Source organism: Archocentrus centrarchus, chromosome 23, assembly GCF_007364275.1.
Source record: "Archocentrus centrarchus isolate MPI-CPG fArcCen1 chromosome 23, fArcCen1, whole genome shotgun sequence".
In the NCBI taxonomy this organism is placed as follows: Eukaryota; Metazoa; Chordata; class Actinopteri; order Cichliformes; family Cichlidae; genus Archocentrus; species Archocentrus centrarchus.
Genome location: NC_044368.1, coordinates 23,207,091 through 23,230,482, shown reverse-complemented (window position 1 = coordinate 23,230,482; position 23,392 = coordinate 23,207,091). Strand labels below are relative to the sequence as shown.

Here is a 23,392-nt window from a genome sequence, read left to right as displayed (position 1 = left end):
CGGGTCCACATCATATTAAACCCTATGGATTAAGAATGGGATGTTACTCAAGTTCATATGTGTGTGAAGGCAGATGAGCAAATACTTTTGGCAATATAGTGTAATTCAAAAGATAATCCTTGTCCCACTTTGGTGAACTTGAACTTGTATTGTAGTACAGTAAAGTTTAGGGGGTTTTTTTGTTTCATTTTTCTAAGGCTGTGTTGTACTTATGATAAATGCCCTGATTTTAAATGAGCAGAATTGGTGGACTGGCCCTTTTCAGGTTTGTTTTTGAAACTGTGGAACTGAGGCACACAGATCAGTGAATGGAGCCACCGAAGCAGGCACGTGTCTTTGCCTACATCGGATACTTCAAGTCTTTGTTTTTATTTGTGAGCCATTCATTATGGGTCACAGGTGATTAGCGGAGTATGTGTGTGAAGACCACACACACACATACATATACACACTTCAGGGACTGCTGTGCAATGTAAGGAATGTCACTGCAGATTATTTCGCAGCCAAACTTGTGCTCTTCTCCTCCTCCTGCTGCTCCCTGCTGCTCCTCAAAAAGCTGTTTTCTGCTACAGAAACAAAAACTCAACCCACAAACCTGCGTTAGCATACATGCTCCCTAATGCCTTCACATTTTTCTACAAACTTTGGGACAAATGGGAATTTTCCTGCATTTAAAGTAATATTATAGCATATTTATAATGGCACCATTTTTTGTTTTTTTTTGCCACATAGTGAGAATTCTCACATGACGTCATGTGCCCACTGCTTGACGTACATGTCCCATGTGGGACGTGATCACTGGCTGGTTGGCAGTGGTTCCTGGACATTATTGGCTCTCAGTGGGTGAAATCAGTTGTGAAGAACGTATTATTATTTTTTTTTTCCAAGTTTTTCATGTTTGGCTGGAAGAAAATAAATAAAATGCACTCCCTTTCTGTGAAGTGTCCTATTCAGTAAGACTTTATTGTAGTTCAATATTTGGAATCATTAATTTTAACAATTTTATCATGTTCAGCATTTATAAGTTCAGTACCCAGCGATTTGAGGAAGAAAGTACCTCCTGTGTGTCCATTTTATTCAATTTGAACAACGTTACAAAGTGAAAAATCTCGGACACAAACATGACCTTGGGTGCAGCGACATCCAGAGAGTTCAGCCGTCTGATTGGTCCAACGGTGGCACGGCCTACTGCTGAAACCACCAACTGTCGCCCACAATATTCCTGCGTACCTGTGTGCCTGCTGCATGTGCAAGCAATTTTGTGTACATGTGTCTGTGTGCACTCGTGTGTCACAATGCAGTGATGATGGAATCGTTCAATAGAAGTGTGTGTGTGTGTGTGTGTGTGTGTGTGTGTGTGTGTGTGTGTGTGTGTGTGTGTGTGTGTGTGTGTGTGTGTGTGTGTGTGTCAGAGCTCAATTAACGAGTCCAGCCAACAGATTTGTGTGACCTAAGTCATACAGAGCCCCTGTGTTTGATCTGTATGATTTAGGTCCATTTATAATTGGTCATGTGACTTGTCATGTGCTGCTGAGGGTATTTAAACAGAGCTGGTGCACGCTGATATAGTTCAGTCCAATGCTGGTGAACAAAAATGTAATGTTACAATGTAGCTCTGTCTATCTTTGAGTATAGTTTCTCTCTCCATCTACTCTGCTTGATTATATTTGAGGTAGATGTGCATATACAGGTGCTGGTCATAAAATTAGAATATCATGAAAAAGTTGATTTATTTCAGTAATTCCATTCAAAAAGTGAAACTTGTATATTATATTCATTCATTACTCACAGACTGATATTTTCAAATGTTTGTTTCTTTTAATTTTGATGATTATAACCGACAACTAATGAAAACCCCAAGTTCAGTATCTCAGAAAATTGTGAAAAGGTCCAATATTGAAGACACCTGGTGCCACACTCTAATCAGCTAATTAACTCCAAACACCTGCAAAGGCCTTTAAATGGTCTCAGTCTAGTTCTGTAGGCTACACAATCATGGGGAAGACTGCTGACTTGACAGGTGTCCAAAAGACGACCTTTGACACCTTACAAAAAGAGGGCACGACACAAGGTCATTGCTAAAGAGGCTGGCTGTTCACAGAGCTCTGTGTCCAAGCACATTAATAGAGATGCGAAGGGAAGGAAAAGATGTGGTAGAAAAAAGTGTACAAGCAATAGTGATAACTGCACCCTGGAGAGGATTGTGAAACAAAAGCCATTCAAAAATGTGGGGGAGATTCACAAAGAGTGGACTGCAGCTGGAGTCAGCGCTTCAAGAACCACCACGCACAGACGTATGCAGACATGATTTCAGCTGTCACAGTCCTCGTGTCAAGCCACTCTTGAACAGAGACAGCGTCAGAAGTGTCTCGCCTGGGCTAAAGACAAAAAGGACTGGACTGCTGCTGAGTGCTCCAAAGTTATGTTCTCTGATCAAAGTCAATGTTGCATTTCCTTTGGAAATGAAGGTCCCAGAGTCTGGAGGAAGAGAGGAGAGGCACAGAATCCACGTTGGCTGAGGTCCAGTGTAAAGTTTCCACAGTCAGTGATGGTTTGGGGTGCCATGTCATCTGCTGGTGTTGGTCCACTGTGTTTTCTGAGGTCCAAGGTCAACGCGGCCATCTACCAGGAAGTTTTAGAGCTCTTCATGCTTCCTGCTGCTGACCAACTTCATGGAGATGCAGATTTCATTTTCCAACAGGACTTGGCACCTGCACACAGTGCCAAAGCTACCAGTACCATAACCCCATAGAAAATCTATGGGCTGTTGTGAAGAGGAAGATGTGATAGACCAGACCCAACAATTCAAAAGAGCTGAAGGCCACTATCAGAGCAATCTGGGCTCTCGTAACACCTGAGCAGTGCCACAGACTGATCGACTCCATGACACGCCGCATTGCTGCAGTAATCCAGGCAAAAGGAGCCCCAACTAAGTACTGAGTGCTGTACATGCTCATATTTTTCATGTTCATACTTTTTAGTTGGCCAACATTTCTAAAAATCCTTTTATTGTATTGGTCTCAAGTAATGTAATTTTCTGAGATACTGAATTTGTGGTTTTCATTAGTTGTCCATTATAATCATCAAAATTAAAAGAAACAAACATTTGAAATATCTCAGTCTGTGTGTAATCAATGAATATAATATACAAGTTTCACTTTTTGAATGGAATTACTGAAATAAATCAACTTTTTCATGATACTCTAATTTTATGACCAGCACCTGTGCGTGCATGCATGCATACAGTGAGGGTAGTGGACGGGGGTGGGTTAGTTAGGTTATGACCCTGCTTATGACTGCTCAAAAAAAAAGGAGGAGTTTGAGTACACTGCATGTCCTCATTGGCTGACAGAGGCCCTCCTTCCTCCCTTTTAAAAAGCCTGCTCTTTTACCTGAGTTACAAAAGAGTCACAGCACGTCACCCATCCACTCATCTGTCTCTGTTCTTGAACTCTATTAATTCAAAACAGGGGGGAAAAAGAAACCGTCTTGGAACCTCTTTAAGGAAGTTTTCAGTAAGTAAACTTGTTTTGCTTCGGTTTTTTGGCTGAAAAAAATGAGTCATGCCATGCACAGCAGTTAAGACTCTGATATTGAGAGGGTGGAGGGGAAAGGAAAAAGAAATGGCTATAATGTTTGCTTTCAAGGAATTTGATGTGACACGTAGCAGTTTGGACCCCTGACTGTACTCACCTAGCTGAAAGGGTGTGTTTGCTCATGCCGAGGCATGTAGATCAGTCCCGGGAACTGAAACAGTGGCTGATGCAAGAGTTTGTTTGAGCGCAAGTGTGTTCAGAGTGAAGATGGCAGGTTTCAGGCTAAGTAGGTAAAGTTGTTTTATTCTAAAATTACAAATTTATTTTTAAGATGGGTCTCTTTTGCTTTTTTCTGCCTCCCTGCACCTAATTTTGACTTTAAAACCAATGTCATATCTCTAATTCTATACAGTTTACACTGTACCAGTCTATAAATCAAAAGAAACTTTAAAAAAAAAAAACAGCTGTAATGGTTTGAAACTGTGATCATTTGCCTTTAAACATGTGAGAACCCAGTTCATGCGCTTTCACACTTTAGACTAACAACAGGAAGCATGGTTGCTGATAGGTTACATCCTCCTGTTTTGGAGTTTCAGATCATTTGCATTTTTGTTTCTGCACTGGAATCTCTGACCATAAATAACTGCTTCTTTGCTGATTATCTGCCATCTAAAACTGATTCTTTGAAACTTTGAAAGCTGTGCAGAAGCGCAAACATTAGACTGAATATCTGTACACGGACCTGGAACTTCCTGTATCATCTCTGTTCTTTAAAAGCATTTTGGTTGCAGTTTTGATGTTTGAAAAACAATGAATTCCAGCAGCCTATGAAGATTAATTTTGTGTGCATTAATTGTCGGTGGGAAGTACCTATTGCATGCGTCTATAAGTAATGGTTGTAACAACACGTCATGTTAACCCAGTTTGGCAGGTTAAGCCTCTTGGCTGCAGTGAGCGAACCATTTCCCCGTAGCTGCGCAGCAGAAAGCGATGTTGAGAGATTAGGTGTAGTGGTGTGTGTGATCTGGTTTTTAACGGTGACACAGCCGCTTAATCTCTGTTGGCTCAAAACTATTAGCTCCACTTCACATAAAGTACAACAGCCTGTCAGTGGCAATAAGTTTTTGTGAAAGAGGGTCTCGGCTTGAGGGCCAACCTGCACTGGCCAGATGGTGTCAGGTTGGAGACATTCAACACTGCTGGGAGTGTATGCAAATGATGTGTGTGTTGACTGTAAACACTTTTTCACATTGTGAAGATTGTGTGGCTTAACTGCTGTCCTCCTTAGGAGCTGTTGGCTAACTTGCAGGTCCTTTTTATTTTTAAGAGTGATGACTTGTGGAAGGCGGCTTCATCATGTTTTAACTGCAAGTCTTTTCTTTACTATCTATCACGGTGGTTGTTAAATATTGTACATTTCATATCACTACAAAAATGTTACAGTTGTAATCTTTCAGATCACAGATCTATACCAAAATCCAATGATTGGTTTAATACACAAGACACTTTTAAACAAACACAAAACTATATTTGATTCAGTGTAAACAAGCAAAGCTGTCATAAAGCTATCCAAGTCCTTTAACGTTATAAATAAAGGTCACAGAGGCCGAATAAAGGTCACATCTACATGTGATGGGGCGCATCTGCCCGATATTTCAGGCTTCAGCTGTAAGTGTAATCCTCAGTTGTATTTGGCTCCCTGTTGTATGTCAGACTGTGGCGACCTTTATTACCATTGTCAGTCGTTTCAATCATTCACCTCAAAACTGAGTCAAGTTTAACTCGGCTGCCACCTACTTTGTGTCGCAAGTGGTTATTTCACCAGTTGTTGCTGCAAGTCACTTCCATTTTTAAACAGGATGTACAAAAGTAGTTGTCGTGTGCAGTGTTACGGATTGCCCGGTCCAGTTGTATATGAAGTTCTTCCACCAAGCACAAAACGCAACGAGGAAAAGTCGCTTTGTTACCGTGTTAGCAGCATGTTGCACACAGACACAGTTAGCAATAATAGCTGGAAAACATAGTTGTAAATAAGTGGAAGCACAAGTCCAAAGAAATGCTAATGCTTCTGCCAGGGTCACGGCGGTAAAGACGTTTCTTGGTATGCTACAGCATGCAGTGTGACAAGTATCTGCTTATCTATCTATCTTGTTCTGCTGGTTGTTGCGTCATATTTGGGTGACAGACATGAGAGTTGCATTAATTTTACTGTCTGTGCCGTAGCTGGTAGAGTGAAGGTTGGTGGTTCAGTACTTCGTCCAGTCTGCTGGTTGGAGCATCCTAGGTTGAGACACTGAACCTCAGTTGCACCCTGATCAGTGGCGGATCTAGGATTTTTCTGAGTAAGGGGCCATCAAGGGGCCACAGTATTCATAGAGGGGCCAAGTATTTGTGGTAGATGTGGTGATATATGGACCAATAAAAATTAAAGCCATTAAATTACAGTTATGGTAAATCTTATCACCATGAGGTGTAAGAATTCAGTGAACTTATGTGCCATTTCACTAAATAACAATATCAGACATTTCATACATTACAGCATTAACTGTTGTTGCTCTCCCTAAATGATTTCTGACCTGATGAAAAAGGAATGGAGGTGCCCTGCTCTTGACCAGCCTCTGGTCTATTGTGTTCTGCTGCTCTCTCCCTCCTCTCACCCTGCTCATCTTCAGCTGGCAGACTCACTCTTTTGCTCAAAAACTGCTGAATTCCCACCTGAGACTGACCCTTTCTTTTCATATTCTTCTCTGTCACTGCTAAACATTATAGTTAATGTTAACACACAAATGCAAATTACAAAGAAGTACATGAATTAGTGAAATGCTAACATTCATGTCCAAACACAAGTAGGGCCTCAGTTAACATTACTCTCAACTAACTTTGCTTCTTAATTTAATATTTGTCAGACTTACGCTGTGACAGCTGTGAGTAAAAAGGGATTTATGACTTATCATTAACAACAAACTCCTCAAAATGTAGACTGGCATCGGCTGTGGGTTAAAAACTTTCTCCGCAAGATCGTTCAAATCTTCTTTTTCTTCTGTAAGCTTTATTGACGCTGAGCATTCCTATTTGGCTCATTAGTGCTACTGGTGTTTCGGCATGGAATTGCATCCACCTATAATTTGATCCTCGCTCTCAGACAAAGTGACAGGACAGGGGCACTTCAGGGGGCCAATCAGATTTCAGATGGGGCCCCGCCCCTAGAACCGCCCCTGACCCTGATCAATCCAGAAGTGTAAGCTAAGTGTGTGTTAGAGTAAAGAGCTTTGAGAAATGAATGAGTAAATATGGTTTGTCAAACTGTTCTTTTCCATTGACGCATTTGTTCTGGTCAAAGCATTTCCCCACAAGAGTACTGTGAAACAAAAGAGGATGTCAGAACTGTCCTTTCTCATGGGTTCATCGGTGTCGCGGCTCTGGCTGGTTGTGTACGCATTGCACTCGTTTGTGTTTTTTCATTAGAGAGTGGAACTTAGGAGCTTTTCTTCTCAGTCAAAGAGCTCTTTGTGTGAGGGACAATAAATCATTTTGCAGTTTTTATTTATAATCACGTTGTCTTCGTTCAGTGTGCTCGGCCTCCTCCTTACATAACTTGATGAACACTACAGATGGAAACTGAAGGGGCAAAGTTGTATAAACCAGCTCCTACATTAGCAAGGGGCCCAGTTGATGGTGGTCTGACGAGCTCAGGAACATGCTATATCCATCGCCTGGTTTCTGGGATTATTGACTCAGCTCCAGTCAGCAGTAATTATGTATGACAGCACTTCTTCCTAATGAGAGAAGAGACACAAGTCACACAATTTTAGTCATTAACACAGCTAATTAAGCCAGCGTGAAATGGACAAGGCAATAAAGTTAACACAAAATCAGCCTTCCAAGAGCCGGGCAAGCTGTGTAACAAGTTCCAAGGTATATGTGATATCTTAGGAAAACCCTCCATTCCAGGAAATGGTTTCCAGAGTAGAGGGCTCCATTTTCACTGCAAAGGGATTTTTTTTTTACTATTATTATTCTAGTGGGAGAGGTGTGCCCCCAAGGCCTTCTGTAGGAAATGCTTGGGTAGTTAAAGGTTAACAATCACAGTTTCGTTTGGGCTAAAAAACATGTCTAAGTCTACCTTCTTCATCAAGGCCAAAAACCTGATAAGGACAGATAATAAAACCACTGGCAGCCCTGTAATCAGTTCCAACTTGCAATTCCTAGAATATTCTACAAGCAGCAAAAAAATAAAAGTAAAGCTGCTTAAATTTGAATAGACATCTTTATACCGTCTCTGAAGCTTGTCTTGTTTTTCCTTTTATTGTTTCAGGTCTTTCCTCCGCTGAGGTCATCGTCATTGAAGTCTAAACCCGGAAAACTCCTAGAAAGTTACATTTCGCTGCCTCTGGTCCTGCTGTGTGCACCACCATGCCGGGAACTGTGGAACGCATGGAACTAAGGAAAGTCTCCACAGTGGCTGATGACGACAGCCTTGATGAACACCTCACAGGGCCCACTGACTGCGAGAAGGGCAACATGGGCAGGTCAGCAACTAAGATGTCTGAGCTTTCATTTCTTTTTTTCTTAAAATCTGTAGAGTAGAGATTTCCTTTGTTGGGAGAGTTCAAGCCTCATGGCACCGTAATCTCCCTGAACTCCTGCTTTAGCGTGGCCGGTAAACTGCATGTAAACAATGTTTTTGGCAGGGCTAGGCTCTTTGGCTGCATTGCCAGGTCTTAAACTTTTAACTGGGGTGCTGGTTTGACTTCAGGGAGTAATAAACTGGGAGATGATGTGTTTCTAAGAATAAATGACAGAAGGTGTTGATTGGGTTAAATTAGCTTTATATGTATTTAGAATAGAACTTTATTGATACCTTGCAGAAAATTGATTTGTTACATCAGGTGTAATTAACACTAATATAAGGACACAATATAAATACTGTACACTTTATACACAATACAAATACTATGTGTCTAAGAATATTATATACACAATTTAAAAGCTATACACACAACATAAATATAAATACTATATACAACTATGCATTCTGGTTAGTGGTTCGTGTTAAAGAGTCTGATTGCTGCTGGCAATTTAAGACCCTGACACACGCAAATGACCTCAAATAATTAGCAGACAGTCTAGCTTATTTTCTATTGCTAGCACATAAAGGCTACAACTGATGGCAGGCAGTGATTTTAAAAAACAAAATGTAGCACAGCTGAAGCTGATATACATTTGAAATGAACCACTAGCTGTGTTTGCATTTGCTAATGACGATCTTTCTCAATCCTCAGTCAGTTTATGGACAGCGATGAAGATGGAGAAAGCAACAGGTGCTGCTAAAATCTTTTTTTTAATTAAATATAAAGACAGTTGAATCACAAAATGCAGCACAAATTGGATGCTGAAGAAGAAGAAGTATGATAATAAACACTCTATAGTAGCACAGGACTGTGGGAGTGCGGTACAGTGGTGGTAACAGTAATGATTTACATAATAAATATAAATATTTCATCACTCATCTGAAGTTGGTTCTGCCTCAGATAAATGACTGAAAGTGTAGATTGATGTAACCAGCACAGACAGTCCAGCTTCTTTACTATTGTTTACATTTACACATAAAGACTTCAGCTGATGGCAGGAAGCTAAATCATAAAATGTAGCACAGAAGGTTCATACACATTTGAAGTGAGCCACTCACTGTGTTTGCTTGTCCTAATGTAAATCTTTCTCATTCCTGGCAGCCGTGGAAAAACTTTTATGTTTCTGTCAAATGGGATACCACAGGAGGAGGAGGAGGAGGAGAAGTATGATAATAAACTCTATAATAATACCAGAGGATTATGGGAGGGTGGATCTTTCCTTTTCTCTGACGAATCTTTGATCAGTATCACAAAATCCTTTTGTGATTTGCTGCACTTTGCCAAATCAGAGTACACTGGATGCTAAAACTAATCATTTACATATAAATATGCATTTCATCACTCATCTGAAGTTGGTTGTACCTCAGAGGATTACCGTATTTTGCGGACCATAAGGCGCACCACATTATAAGGCGCACTATCAATGAACGGGTCTATTTTCATACATAAGGCGCACCGGTTTATAATGCGCACGCCAATTTTTGTGAAAATTTAAGGATTTTAAGTGCGCCTTATAGTCTGAAAAATACAGTACACATTTCTTGTCCTTTCTTTTCTCTCTGGGCATAGATCGGTGAGAGTTGGTGTGTTTCAGCTTTTCTACAGAAGGTGTAGACTGGTGTCCACCTTCTGTTTTCCTTACATTTACACTTAAGCATAAAGACTTCAGCTGATGGCAGGAAGCTAAATCATAAAATGTAGCACAGAAGGTTCATACACATTTGAAGTGAACCACTCACTGTGTTTCTTGTCCTAATGTAAATCTTTCTCAATCCTGGCAGTCGTGGAAAAAATCACTTGTTTTTGTCAAATGGGATACCGGAGAAGGAGGAGAAGGAGGCAAAGAGGAAGAAGTACAATAATAATAAACTCTATAATAATACCAGAGGATTATGGGAGAGTGGATCTTTCCTTTTCTCTGACGAATCTTTGATCAGTATCACAAAATCCTTTTGTGGTTTGCTGCACTTTGCCAAATCAGAGTACACTGGATGCTAAAACTAATAATTTACATATAAATATGTATTTCATCACTCATCTGAAGTTGGTTGTACCTCAGAGGATTGCACATTTCTTGTCCTTTCTTTTCTCTCTGGGCATAGATTGGTGAGAGTTGGTGTGTTTCAGGGCAGCTTTTCTACAGAAGGTGTAGACTGGTGTCCACCTTTGCTGTTGCTTGCGTTTACACTTAAGCATAAAGGCTACAGCTGATGGCAGGGAGTGATTTCAAAAAAAAAATGTAGCACAGTTGAAGTTGATATACATTTGAAATGAACCACTAGCTGTGTTTGCATGTGCTAATGATGATCTTTCTCAATCCTCAGTCAGTTTATGGAGAATGATGAAGATGGAGAAAGCAACAGGTGCTGCTAAAACCTTCATTTTTTTTTTTTTTTGTGTGTGTGTCTGATGAATCTTTTACATAAAGTGAGAAATAACCAGCACAGACAGTTCAGCTCCTTTTCTGCCGCTTGCACTCACGCTTGCACTTAAAGGCATCACGGTCGTTCCTCATTCGGCATGTGTGTGTTTGGCCGATGCACTTAAACATAAAGACAGTTGAATCACAAAATGCAGCACAAAAAGTTAATATACACTTTAAATGAACTGCCAGCTGAGTTTACATGCATTAGTACATCTTTCTCATTCCTAACAGTCAAAATACAGATGATGGAAAATGCTGCTGTTTTCTGACAAATGGAGTATTGATGAAGAAGAAGTATGATAATAACACAGGGCTGTGGGAGGGTGGATCTTTGTCTTTGTCTGACAAATCTTTTTCCAGTATCACCAGAGTCTTTTGTGGTTTGCTGCACTTTGCCAAAGTACACTGGATGCTAAAACTAATCATTTACATATAAATATGTATTTCATCACTTATCTGAAGTTGGTTGTACCTGTGAGGATTTCAGTTCTTTCTTTTCTCTCTGGGCATAGATTGGTGAGAGTTGGTGTGTTTCAGGGCAGCTGCTTGATAGAATGTGTAGACTGGTGTCCACCTTTGCTGTTGCTTGCGCTTACACTTGCAATTATGCATAAGGACTACAGCTGATGGCAGGTGGCTAAATCAAAAAATGTAGTCCAGGAAGTTGATATAATTTAAAGTGAACCACTCATTGTGTTTGCTTATCCTAATGTAATCTGTCTCTATCCTTTCAGGCAATTTATAAATGATAATGAAGATGGAGAAAGTGACAGATTCCTGGCAAATGGGATGCAGAAGAAGAAGAAATTAAAGAAGGAATACGATGAAGAATATGTAAGCATTTAGCCGCATCAGTATGCACATATGCAGTATGATGTCACTTGTGAGTGACTCAGAGAGAAGCCAGGAAGGTAATAAGAAGCAAATGAAAATTATTTATTATTCACATAGAAGCGCTTATTGTTGCTCATGATTTTCTTTTTTTTTTTTTTTTTTACTTTGCGAACGCGGCTGTTTTTATTTACAGCTGTATTCAGTCAGGCAGTCAGTAGAAATGCATCAATATAAGATCTGAGCACTGATGAGAGGTCAGCTTGGATCTGATGATGCTTTTAAATGCGGCCGCAAAGCCTTAGCTTGCTGTACAGCACCAAATGTTTAGCGCTTTCTTTTTGCAAAAGTGGTACATATGACGCAAACATTATTCATGTACTGGATCTAAATATTTCTTCACTCATCTGAAGCTTTATCTCAAAAAGGTTACAAAGCTTTGGTCTTTTCTTTTTTCGCTCTGGGCAGCATCCTGGCCACACCTCCTTCGGCATGTCCGTCTTCAACTTGAGCAACGCCATCATGGGCAGCGGCATCCTGGGCCTGTCCTTCGCCATGGCAAACACTGGCATCGTTCTCTTTACGTAAGTATCCCCATGGCAGCGCAACGACACCAACAGGCGTGATGGGACAAGCAGCTAGCGTGACGTACACTGCAGTACATTTTTTTTGGCACAGGTTAGACGCCGATTTGGTTTTGGATTTTCTTTGAAACAAAATAAAAAACTTTGCTCCACTGAAAATACTTTGAATGATTATGAGGTGAAGTTTGCTACGTCTCAGATAATTAGACCCTATTAGTGTCACCTCTCCTTAAAATCCTGAGAAGGGAAGTAACACTGGTTACAATAACATTCTTAATCTCAGATTAAATCTCTCAAAACATGTATCAAACATAAAGCAGTTATTCACACAAAAGGTGTCACCAAAACATTTCCTGAGTTGCTAGGTGGAACGGTTGGTGTGTGCCAACCAAATTATGCCGCTCCAAGGTATACCCCGCCCCTCGCCATAAGGTAGCTGGGGTAGGCTCCACCCACCCACCCCCGCAACCCTGAATTGGATAAGTGGAAGAGGATGGATTGATGGAAAGCGGTGATGACATGCAGCCCTTTTGAATTTCTATTAGGAAAAACTAATCAGTTCACAATAGCAGTGACATGTTAACCACAACTGCCAATTCAGCATGTTGGAGTTTGGTAACGTGTGATAGTTACAGTACAGCTGTAAGGTATCTGACTGATTATTTTAGATTATTTGTTTGGTTATAAATCAAAGCACTTCAAAATAAAAATGATTTCATTCTAAACTTTGGTCACATAACACTGGGATTAAGGGGCAGCTCTTCCCCACCGGGACACCTGAACTTCAGCGGCCGGCTCCCTCACCCTCTATCACGTATGTATGTGTTGGTGGAATTTGGATGACTGCCATCATCCAATACCCCACTGTCACCCAACACTCCTTAAGGCCCCAATGTGCCCACCACCCCCTCCCTCATCGACTGTCCACACACAGACAGCGTGCAGTGCCACCTTGAAATATTACAAGGAATAAGAGGAGAAATGCTGCAAGTGCAGAGCCACCACCAGGGTGTGTGAATCAGATCAATTTGGAGGGTAAAATAACTGCAGGAAGCTGTTCCTGTTTGTCCAGAATCACCCTGCTGACACACAGGGTGCTATGCGAAGAATTCAGCTGTGGATGTACTGACAACGTATTTACGTGACATAGCATTAGTCATGCTAAAACTATGCTAAAGTCAATTTGAAAGTACAGAACGTCCCCTAACCCCCACCAAAATACACGACCGACTAAATGACACACACGCCAGAGCAGCTGCAGAATGTCACCCCTACTTTGGTGCTCCTATTTTAACGTTAAGGGGCAAATACAAAGTTACACACATGGTTTCAGTTTTTCAAACTACTTCACCTCTCCCTCTCCCTCTCTCTCCCTCTCTGTGCAGACTCCTCCTCATCGCTGTGGCCATCCTCTCCCTATACTCTGTACACCTGCTTCTCATGACTGCTAAAGAAGGAGGTTAGTATTTGCACTGCTGCCAACAAGGGGTCCTGAGCAGGAAACACAAGAACAACCAAACTGAGCCCTTTTGTGAACTACTGCACTGCTTTAACTCGTCAGACCTTTAAAACTGATTAAATGTTGAAGCAAACTTTACTGATTACAGGCCTACAAGTGCACTGTCACTTTCCACAGATGACAAAATTGTATTTGTGTACTGATGGACCCACCTGGGGACTTTACTGTAGGTCATGAGGAGGAGTGTGAAGTGTTTGAAAACACCTGAATAAAGGGCGGTGGGGCTGTTTTAAGAAGGGAGTAGATGCTGTGATGTCAACTTTGTCTTCAAACCTCCACACCCTTCCCTGAGGGCATTTGAAAAGAAAAATTTATAATTATAGCATGTTTTACAAAGTAGGAGCTAAGCAAGAACGGCAAAGGATGCCGTGTAACATGCACCTGATTGTTTGTCTGGCAGGATCCCTCATCTATGAGAAGCTTGGAGAGAGGGCATTTGGCTGGCCTGGAAAAATGGCTGCATTTGGATCAATAATCATGCAAAACATTGGAGGTAGGCCCTACATCAGTGTTTAACATAGTGTAAGGAAGGAGTGAATGAGGCAGCGTTTTTTTGTTTTCCTCACATTACTAGAGCTGCAACAACTGTCTGTGCCTATAATGTGCTCATATGAACTAGTATTTGTAGTTTGTGTTGAGCTTCAGAAATTCCTCTTGCAGCCATGTCCAGCTACCTCTTTATAGTGAAGTATGAGCTGCCAGAAGTGATCCGAGCATTCATGGGCTTGGAGGAAAACTCTGGGTGAGCACGAATGTCTTTGAAGATGAAGCAAACTTATGCTCCTGTGTCACCTCTTGTGATTTTAACCGTGTCTTGTGTTTGTAGTGAATGGTACCTGAACGGAAACTACCTGGTGGTGTTTGTGTCCATCGGAGTCATTCTGCCTTTATCTCTCCTCAAAAATTTGGGTACGCCACAAGCGAAAGCTTGCATGCCATTTCACTGTCACGTTTACCTCTTCTTCACATGCTCTGTAAACTGTATCCACTTGCTCCTATCGCACACTCACTCCCAGGAGGTTCTAATGTTCACTTCCTGCTGCGTCACGCCAAATTCCTCAGTGCCTCCATGTTCCTGCAGCTGTCCATGTACAGCTCTGTCCAATCAGAAGTGATGTAACACTACTCCAGCCCTTTAGTCAGCACCATGAAGTTACAGTAATATAACACTGTTATTGAGCCTGTAGTCAGCTCAGCCACCCATATGTAACTTACTGATCCTTTAGGTAATGAGCCAGCTGGGTCAGATATGTCCCCTGTGTTCGTGACCACATTATGTAGTTGGAATGATTAAAAATTAAAGCAGAAAATCGGATAACTCATATAGTAGAAAAGACACCAAAATCAAATAAAAGTAGGTTTCAGAGTAAGAAAAGCATTCACCTCTTGTTTTCTCCTCTCTTGTCTAGGTTACCTGGGCTACACCAGTGGTTTTTCCCTCTCCTGCATGGTCTTCTTCCTGGTTGTGGTGAGTTGAGTTTGAGCAACATAAGCCATCTGTATGTAGGTGTGGGTCACTTTTAATCACCAACCAGCTGAGAATTATTACTTTACACTAATAGTTTTTCTGTTACGGCTTGAAACTTTATGCCGTACTCAGATATTCAAAGTTACTTAATTTCCTCTTTGCCAATACCGGGATCAATATTGGCTTAAAACCCAAAACTTGTTGCCAAAAAGTGTAAAAGTGGCAGCAAAAAAGATCAAAGTCAATCGATGAAGAAGTTTAAATTAAAATTTAAGATGCAAAATAGTGCACTGTATTTTTAACCTTTACACCCTAACTAGTATTTTACTAGTATTTTAAATTACCTTTCAGTATGGTTTTTGTATATTGGTGTTTTTGGAAGTTTTTCTTGTTGGGTAGCATCATGCAACATGCAAATTACATAAATGACCATCTTTCCTTCCACATAAACACAGTATTAATGTCTCAGTTCTCGCTCGCTGCTCCTGTGCACCTTTATATTGTAGAAGGTAGCTGTTTCAGTGAAAAGTCCTGATAAACCCAGCGTATGCCACCTGTGCAGCATCAAAAAACAGAGAATGTTAGCTTCTAACTGGAGATCACAGTGGAGCAGCTGAAGTGCCAGATGTTTTTCTGTTGGAGTTGAAGGAGGCCAGAAAAGGGTTCAAATTTGCAATCACACATTTGCTGAGATGTTGATGTCTTAATAAGCAGCTGTTACCTAGCATGTTAGCATATGATAAGTGACATTTCTACTTGGAAGAGCATAGCCTGACTTTGTTGATCCTGTCCAGGTGATCTACAAAAAAACCCAGCTGCCCTGCCCTCTGCCTTTCTTTTACGGCCACTCGTACAATCTCAGCATGAACGGCTCGGACATCCCAGGATCGTACGCCTTACAAAACCGCTCGGTGCCGATGGATTTCTCCCGCGCTGACGTTTCCTCGGCGAGCCTCGGCAGCCACGACGGCCATCACTCCACAGGACTCCACTTTGAACGTCACCCTGACGATGAGGAGATGTGCACGCCTAAATACTTTGTCTGCAATTCACAGGTTAGTTCAGCATGCAGCTGCAGAAACTTGATGGGCTTCAGTCAAATACAAACTTGTAGATGGGGGGAAAAAATGTTCAATGTTGCATGCAAACATGACTTTTGTTTTTCTTTTTCTTTTTTTTTCTTTTTTTTTAAAGACTTGCTGGCTTTAGAAATGTAGAGCTGTTGGGTTTGTCATTTACTCATATGCACAGATATTCCCCACTTAGACACATGCTCCAAGACTTTAGCAGAGCAATGTTTAAGATAGTCCTGTTGCTGTGGTAAACTCTTGAGAACATGTGCACAATACAACATGAGACTGTAGGTGTGAGGAGAGGCCTTCTGAATAGAAGCAAGTAGAAGCAGAATGACAAGTATTCGCCAAGACTTGTTTGGTTTCAAAAATCCTTTGTCATTCAGCCTTTGAATGACAAATGATTTTTTTAAACCCTGGGCCATAAATGTAGCATTATACTACATCAGTACTTCCAAATCCAAATAAAAACAGCTCTTACAAATCAGCCTTCGCTATTACAGTTTTGACAGGCTTTAAATGGGAAAATAAGACTGTTCAAAAGTAACAACTGGTAGAGGAAAGGTCCTTGTATTGTCTGCATGTGTTGCTTTGATTGGAGACAAAGAAAGAAAATACACTATGCTGCCAAAAGTATTCACTCGTCTGCCTTCACATGCATATGAACTGGAGTGACGTCCCATTCTTAATCCAGAGGCTTTAATATGATGTCGGCCCACCCTCTGCAGCTATAACAGCTTCAGCTCTTCTGGGAAGGCTTTCCACAGGTTTAGGAGTGTTTATGAGAATTTTGGACCATTCTTCCAGAAGTTTATTTGAGTTCAGACACTGATGTTGGAGAGAAGGCCTGGCTCACAGTCTCTGCTCTAATTCATCCCAAAGGTGTTCTATCAGGTTGAGATCAGGACTCTGTGCAGGCCAGTCATTATCATCCACACCAAACTCTCTCATTCATGTCTTTATGGAGCTGCTTTGTGCACTGGTGTGCAGTCATGTTGGAACAGGAAGGGGCCATCCTGTTCCAACATGACTGCACACCAGTCATGTTGGAACAGGAACGGGTCATTTCTAAACTGTTCCCACAAATTTAGGAGCATGAAATTGTCCATAATATCTTGGTATGCTGAAGCATTAAGAGTTCCTTTCACTGGAAATAAGGGGCCGAGCCCAACTCCTGAAGAACAGCCCCACACCATAACCCCCCCCCCCCTGCACCAAACTCCACTGCATCTGACACTTTGCATTGTGCTCAGTGATGTAAGGCTTGGATGCAGCCATGGAAACCCATTCCATGAAGCTCTCTACGCACTGTTCTTGAGCTGATCTGAAGGCCACATGAAGTTTGGAGGTCTGTAGTGATTGACTCTGCAGAAAGTTGGTGACCTCTGTGTACTATGCACCTCAGCATCCACTGTCCCTGCTCTGTGATTTTACATGCCCTACCACTTTGTATCATCCTATCACAGTACCACGCTGGAATTCACTGAGCTCCTGAGAGCGACCCATTCTTTCACAGATGTTTGTAGAAGCAGTCTGCATGCCTAGATGCTTGGTTTATACACCTGTGGCCATGGAAGTGACTGGAACACCTGAATTCAATGACTCGGATGGCTGAGTGAATACTTTTGGCATTACAGTGTATCTTTCTTTTTATGCATGCCAGTTTATATGACCTTACCTGAGGTAGGCCTCAATGCAGCTGTGCTATATCCAACTGTCTGGTGCATCAGAAGTATTAAATTTTGAGGAAAAGGTCCCTTAGTGCCCCCCAGCCCCAGCTCCCTTCTTCTCTCCTCCTATTACCAGTCTTTGTCAAAAAGGTAAGGCTTTCCTTAGTAGAATATATCACATATATATCACATAATTAAAATGCTCTTTTTCCCACTTCTTTTGTCCCTACTTAGACTGCATACACTATCCCCATCCTGGCCTTTGCCTTTGTCTGCCATCCTGAGGTGCTGCCTATCTACAGCGAGCTCAAAGAGTAAGTATGCTTCTTACATTTACATCAACACATCCTTAAAAAAAACTTTTAAATCATCATACACTGACCAGTTGCAATCATATCTCTGAATGGCTAGAATTCACAAGAAAGTGTGGAAACAGTTCTTGATGTGTTGGAAGAAAGAATAAAATGATAATCCTAAGAAAAAGAGTGAACAAGGGACACACTGTGATGGCTGTGTGGGGCATTCCCAGTATGGATTGGTGGGTACCTGCCAATAGTAGCTCTGCCAGAGTTGGTGTGATTTACATGTATCTGGACTCTGCTACCAGGATGAAAGTGTACTTCTGGGGGAAGTGTCTTTGAGAAGCAAGACTCTGCAGTTTGTGATACTATCTTTTGTGTGTGTGTGTGTGAGATATGGGCTGCACCTTTAACAAAGTAGGAAAAAACAGATTTCCATAGTGACGTTTCTAAAAGTCTGTGTTTGCCATCTGCAGTCGCAGCAGGAAGAAGATGCAGAATGTCTCTAACCTGTCCATCCTGGCCATGCTGGTTATGTACATGCTGTCAGCACTCTTTGGCTACCTCACCTTTTACAGTAAGAGCGACAATACGCACAAGCACCGAGTGTCAGTTTCTTTTAGTTTTTTGCTTTGCTAGAATTCCTCTTTTCTGTGGCTTGGGTCACAGCATTTCTCACAGTCTGTTCTGTTTTTCCTCTGCCTCACAGACAACGTGGAGGCAGAGTTACTCCACACCTTCACTAAAGTATACAAGTTTGACACGTTGCTGCTGCTGGTGCGTTTGGCTGTCCTCACTGCCGTCACTCTCACCGTACCCATTGTGCTTTTCCCTGTAAGTACGACCTGCATAAACACACAGTCTGTCTCTGTTCTGAAGCAGAAAATGTCACGGCTGGAGCTTATTTCTAACCCGGTTCATCTCTCAGCGTCCCCAAATGAAGCCTCGTTTAAGCAGCAGTTTAATTTGACTTGCGTCAGCGCACACGAGCACAAACACCACACCTATAAATGTTGGACATTACTGCCACTCTCTGTCAGTCTGCTTACAGACTGTGTTTTGTATTCACTGCAGTCGGTCTTTTTTTTTTTTTTTTTTTTTTTGTCATTTTCTGGACACCAGTTTTTGTTTTTTCTGGCCAATCTGGTTTAAAAAAAAAAGAACACACTGTTCAGTTTGGAGCTCCACTTCTGTCGTCATCTCAAAGCCCATAATACACAGGCCACAAAAAAAAAAAAAAAAAGCCCACGCCTCTAATAATTACACCAACACAAACATGCATACACACATTTTTAAGGTTTCAGCACCGCCGTGCTTTTTTTTTTTTTTTTAAATAAGTGTTTTTGTCACTTTCTCTCAACATGGGGTCAAAAGTCTGCATGTGTGTCATTTCCAGTCACCACAATTTCACAAGTCGCACTCATTCACATACACTCCCCCTCTTCCTTGCCTGTCCATGTATGGTCATGGACTAACTTTAGCTCGACCTTTATCTGACTTCAGGAGAACAAGAATTGCTGCTAGACAGAGGAAGTTTCCTGACCCCTTTTGGCTTCCAGGCACCCGCGCACGCATGCGCTCACGCACTCACTCACTCACTCACACACATCTTAACTGGGTTTAATATAGAGACAAGCAGCTGGGTATTCATAGTTCTTTCTGAAGTGCTTCAAGTTACAGCAGCCTGCCACCAGGAGGCAGCAGCATTGTTTCTATTCAATCACAGGAAAACACTGACAAGGAATGATGTAACAGTGATGGCATGTTATGGAAACACAGTCTGACACCGCACTCTGCCACACTGATACATATAGCCTACACACACATTCACATTTGGTTACATTTAAGTGGCATAGATGGCACTTGCACAGTGCCACAGCCCGCCCCCTGTGTTCTGATTGCTGTCGTTCTGTTGCGTTAGAGGGGATTCCCTGCAACCCCCTCAGTATCCGCAGTGGAAGTTTACAGAATGGACAGTGGAAAAACCCACAGTCGAAGTGCTGCTTTCAGGGAGATAGAGAGGTGGAGCCAGTGAGACGAGCCAGAGGAGAGACAGTATCAGAAACCTCTGGCAGGGCCGAATGTGGGGTTTTACTGATATGCAGTGAAGGAAAAATCTTTTTCTGCTCTGACCTTGAAGTAGGGTAATAGCCACAGCCATGCATTTATGTGTACTATTGGGAAATTATTAATAGTAAAAATTGTTCCTACCATGAATTTGTTGATCTGCTTCTCTTGCAGCTTTTCATCCAGCTTTTTCTCTAAACAGTACACTAAATTTGCTGTAGCAACAAAATTGACCTAAACAAGAGATCAAAAATAAAAAGCAGTAACGCTGCACTCTGGTTTGATTAAACTATGGAAGCAACTTTATATATTGATATATTATTTTTTGTTCTATCACTATAAATTAGCTTCATTTAGATGATTAGCAAACATAGCTATTGTTCATCATTCATTTGAAATGGTGTTTAAATCAAACATTATTTGGGTATTTGAGTGTTTTGCTTCATGGCTGTTTGCTCCAGCAGCCCAGTCATTGTGTGAAACACGTCCAGTTGAATCCTTCAGCAGTGAAGGCCTGTAGAAGTAACACACAGTGAGAGTTTGAGGGAGGAGATAGAAAGCTGATAGGGACCGAGAAACGTGACACTGAAATGGGATGCAGTGAAGCCACTGTGACGGATTAGGGAAAAAAAGAGCAAGGCAGCAATTTACCCTTGGTTAGAAGCCAGTTTGCCTGTGGCCTTTTTATTGGCGCCAGAGCTGTTACAAATGTCAAGCAAATTCCTTTTTGTTAGTCAGTGTTACAAACTAGTTTAAACCTGTATATCCCTGTGTGCAGCTGTGTGTAGTTCTAGCTCTCGAGGATGTGAATGAAAGTTGATTTGTACCCGGCATTCTGATTAAAGTGTGCAGAGTTGGGAAGCTTTAATTAACTGAACATAACTATTCCTGCACTGTTGCTGTAATGTTGATGGATGATTGACAGAAGCTGGAGGCAAGATGCAAAGAGAACTACTCAGTCACAGCAACACTTTGCCAAGTTTCCATGTGGCATTTGAGACTCTTGTCTCGAATCCTCCTGACCTTCAGTTTGCAGGAAATGTAGCCGACCTTTAGCTAGAGATTAACTTTAGCTTTGTCTGCGACTGCCTTTTACTCCTATATGAGAGAAGACAGAATGCATGTGTGGGAGACAAATATCCCAACAAATGTTCAGGCCTGAAAGTGTGTGTATGTGTGTGCATGCAGAGGCCAGTGTAGTCCTGTGACGGATGGATGCTAACAGAGGCCACATCACACAAGGCTTTGCCGGGATCCAGGACAAAATGAAAGGGCTTTATGGCAGAGTCAAACGTGCTCCAGTTCTCAGGCACCACATGGAAACCAGAGGAGAGGGCTGCAAAAGAGCTGATTAACACTTCCATAAACATAAAAACGTTCCTTGTGTAGCTCCATCTTAAATCCTTGTCTGCACAGGCGTGTATGCTATAGGTGGTTCCTCTTTACTTCCTCTGCTCCTGCTTTAGTAATGATAACACTGTTTATAAATGAGGATATATTTGCAGGTAGCCAGTCTTGCTAAATATATTTTATGTCTCATAGGTGGTCACTGGTAATCATTAATGAAGGCTCATGAATTTCTTTAATTTAGTTATGTCATTTTGGTCCAGATGTGCTGAAAGTCTTCCAAAAAGAGCAGAGGCAAAACGAGCCGGGGGGGGGGGTCTTGTGTTGAGTTTGAGCTAAAAAGGAGGACGCTGGTGTCACGCTGGATGGGATGAACATCTCCTGCAGACAGAGATTACACAAACTCGACACCCAGATGTTGTTGTTACTGAAGTACAAAGCAAGTTCTGTATGGGAAAGCAGGGCAGTCTGTCTTACAGTGTTGTTGTTGTTGTCTGTGTGTGTGTCTGGCTCTCGTGTTTCCTTCATAGTTTGTAGCAAAGCTCACTGAACCTTTGCCCAGAGCCGTGGTTTGTAAGGCTTCAGTAGTTCTGCAGCCAGCAACACTTTGAGACATATTTTTACCCTAGAAGGGACTTTTACCCTGCTGCTTGTAGTTTCAGTTCACATTTGGTTTAAATGTGTGACTGTTAAAAACAGTCCCACGTTCTTGGCTTCAGGTTTACAGACAAAATGAAATACAAAGTGCATGTGGTTCTCCTCTTAATCTACCACCCATTTTTTTCAGAAGTAGCTTGTATATCTAAGCTCTTCGCCCGTGGTTTGTCGCCAATTGACCGAAGCGCTGTGTCTGGGCTTATCTGGAGGTGTGTGCAGACTGATAGGTAAAGTTGTAAAAAGTGTGTATCACAGGGTGCAGTCCTAAGACTTAATGCCAGGTAACAGTCGGGTGCTGAATAGTGTAGAGCCACGGTGTGAAATGCTGCATCCAGGCTCTAGTTTTCCAAGCAGGCCTAGTTTTGCTGTGGGAGTGAAGTGAGAGCTCTGTTTTAAAACAGCAGGAGAGAGTCGTGACACTTCTTTGGCGTTAACAGTGAAGCCAGGCATCTTCTGACAGTCGTGATGGAGGTCACTCTGTTCAATCTGGCAGAAAATCCACTTAATTTCTTCTCCTTATTTTGCCTCCACTGTACCATGCTAAGTGAATCTAAATCTTGTGCCTAAGTCAGTCTTTACAGACTACAAAGAGGGCATGTGATGTGAAGTGGAAAAGGTTTCTTCTCGTGTTCGGGTAAAAAATAAGTTGGGTTTCTCTGAAATTCAGGGTTGAATCTTGCATTTAGTCAAATGTGGGCTACACCTGTATTGTCTGCTTTAATGTAAGGCTAGTTAGTCAAAAGAAGAGAGGATGTGCTGGCAGGAAAAGAGAGAGCGTGAAGACACGCCCCCACCACCACCAATAAGCCCGCCCTCTTCACCACCGGCTGATGCAATCGTATGGTTCCATTGCACTGTGGGATATAACCCTCAGCCGTTTTGAATGGGTGCTGTAAGCAGGGCTCTTTGTGACCCCTCTCCCTGAGGCTTATGGGTTAAAGGGGGCCTCGGGTTTTACCTGATACCTGCAACCTTTCACCCACTTGAGGTTTTAACAGGCTACTTGGCAGTACTAGGCGTCTCAGCTGAGATCGACTGGTGTTCTCTGACTCACACACACACACACATTCATGGATATACACACACAAGCCTCTTAACTCTTGACACACTTCAGTCAATGGCCAAGTGTGGGAATCAGCTCCACAGGCTGGCAGCCATGCATACTTGTTCTAATTTGGTTCTTTGACAGAGACAAGAAGAGAGCAGCTACTCTGACGGTGATTGAACTCCACTGTGAAATCAGCTGAATTTAGTGTGGGAATAGATGGTCTTTCATCAAACCAAG

General features: G+C 41.9%; 1 protein-coding gene across 8 annotated transcripts in view; it reads left to right on the top strand.

Moving 5' to 3' along the window:
• Positions 1 to 23,392, top strand: part of slc38a4 (solute carrier family 38 member 4) — a 36,580-nt gene that overhangs the window by 9,799 nt on the left and 3,389 nt on the right. The window contains exons 1-16 of one of the 8 annotated variants that reach the window (XM_030719752.1): positions 3,400 to 3,515; positions 7,852 to 8,065; positions 8,819 to 8,857; positions 9,269 to 9,331; positions 10,492 to 10,530; positions 11,327 to 11,426; positions 11,892 to 12,007; positions 13,393 to 13,466; positions 13,927 to 14,019; positions 14,187 to 14,268; positions 14,353 to 14,435; positions 14,936 to 14,994; positions 15,789 to 16,049; positions 17,972 to 18,051; positions 18,513 to 18,613; positions 18,746 to 18,870. In XM_030719752.1, coding sequence (XP_030575612.1) covers positions 7,950 to 8,065; positions 8,819 to 8,857; positions 9,269 to 9,331; positions 10,492 to 10,530; positions 11,327 to 11,426; positions 11,892 to 12,007; positions 13,393 to 13,466; positions 13,927 to 14,019; positions 14,187 to 14,268; positions 14,353 to 14,435; positions 14,936 to 14,994; positions 15,789 to 16,049; positions 17,972 to 18,051; positions 18,513 to 18,613; positions 18,746 to 18,870 — 1,431 coding nt within the window. In that variant the 5' untranslated portion in view covers positions 3,400 to 3,515; positions 7,852 to 7,949. Of the gene's footprint in view, positions 1 to 3,399; positions 3,516 to 7,851; positions 8,066 to 8,818; positions 8,858 to 9,268; positions 9,332 to 10,491; positions 10,531 to 11,326; positions 11,427 to 11,891; positions 12,008 to 13,392; positions 13,467 to 13,926; positions 14,020 to 14,186; positions 14,269 to 14,352; positions 14,436 to 14,935; positions 14,995 to 15,788; positions 16,050 to 17,971; positions 18,052 to 18,512; positions 18,614 to 18,745; positions 18,871 to 23,392 lie in introns of those variants that run through there. The other 7 variants (XM_030719753.1, XM_030719754.1, XM_030719755.1 and 4 more) reach the window with 7 other exon arrangements.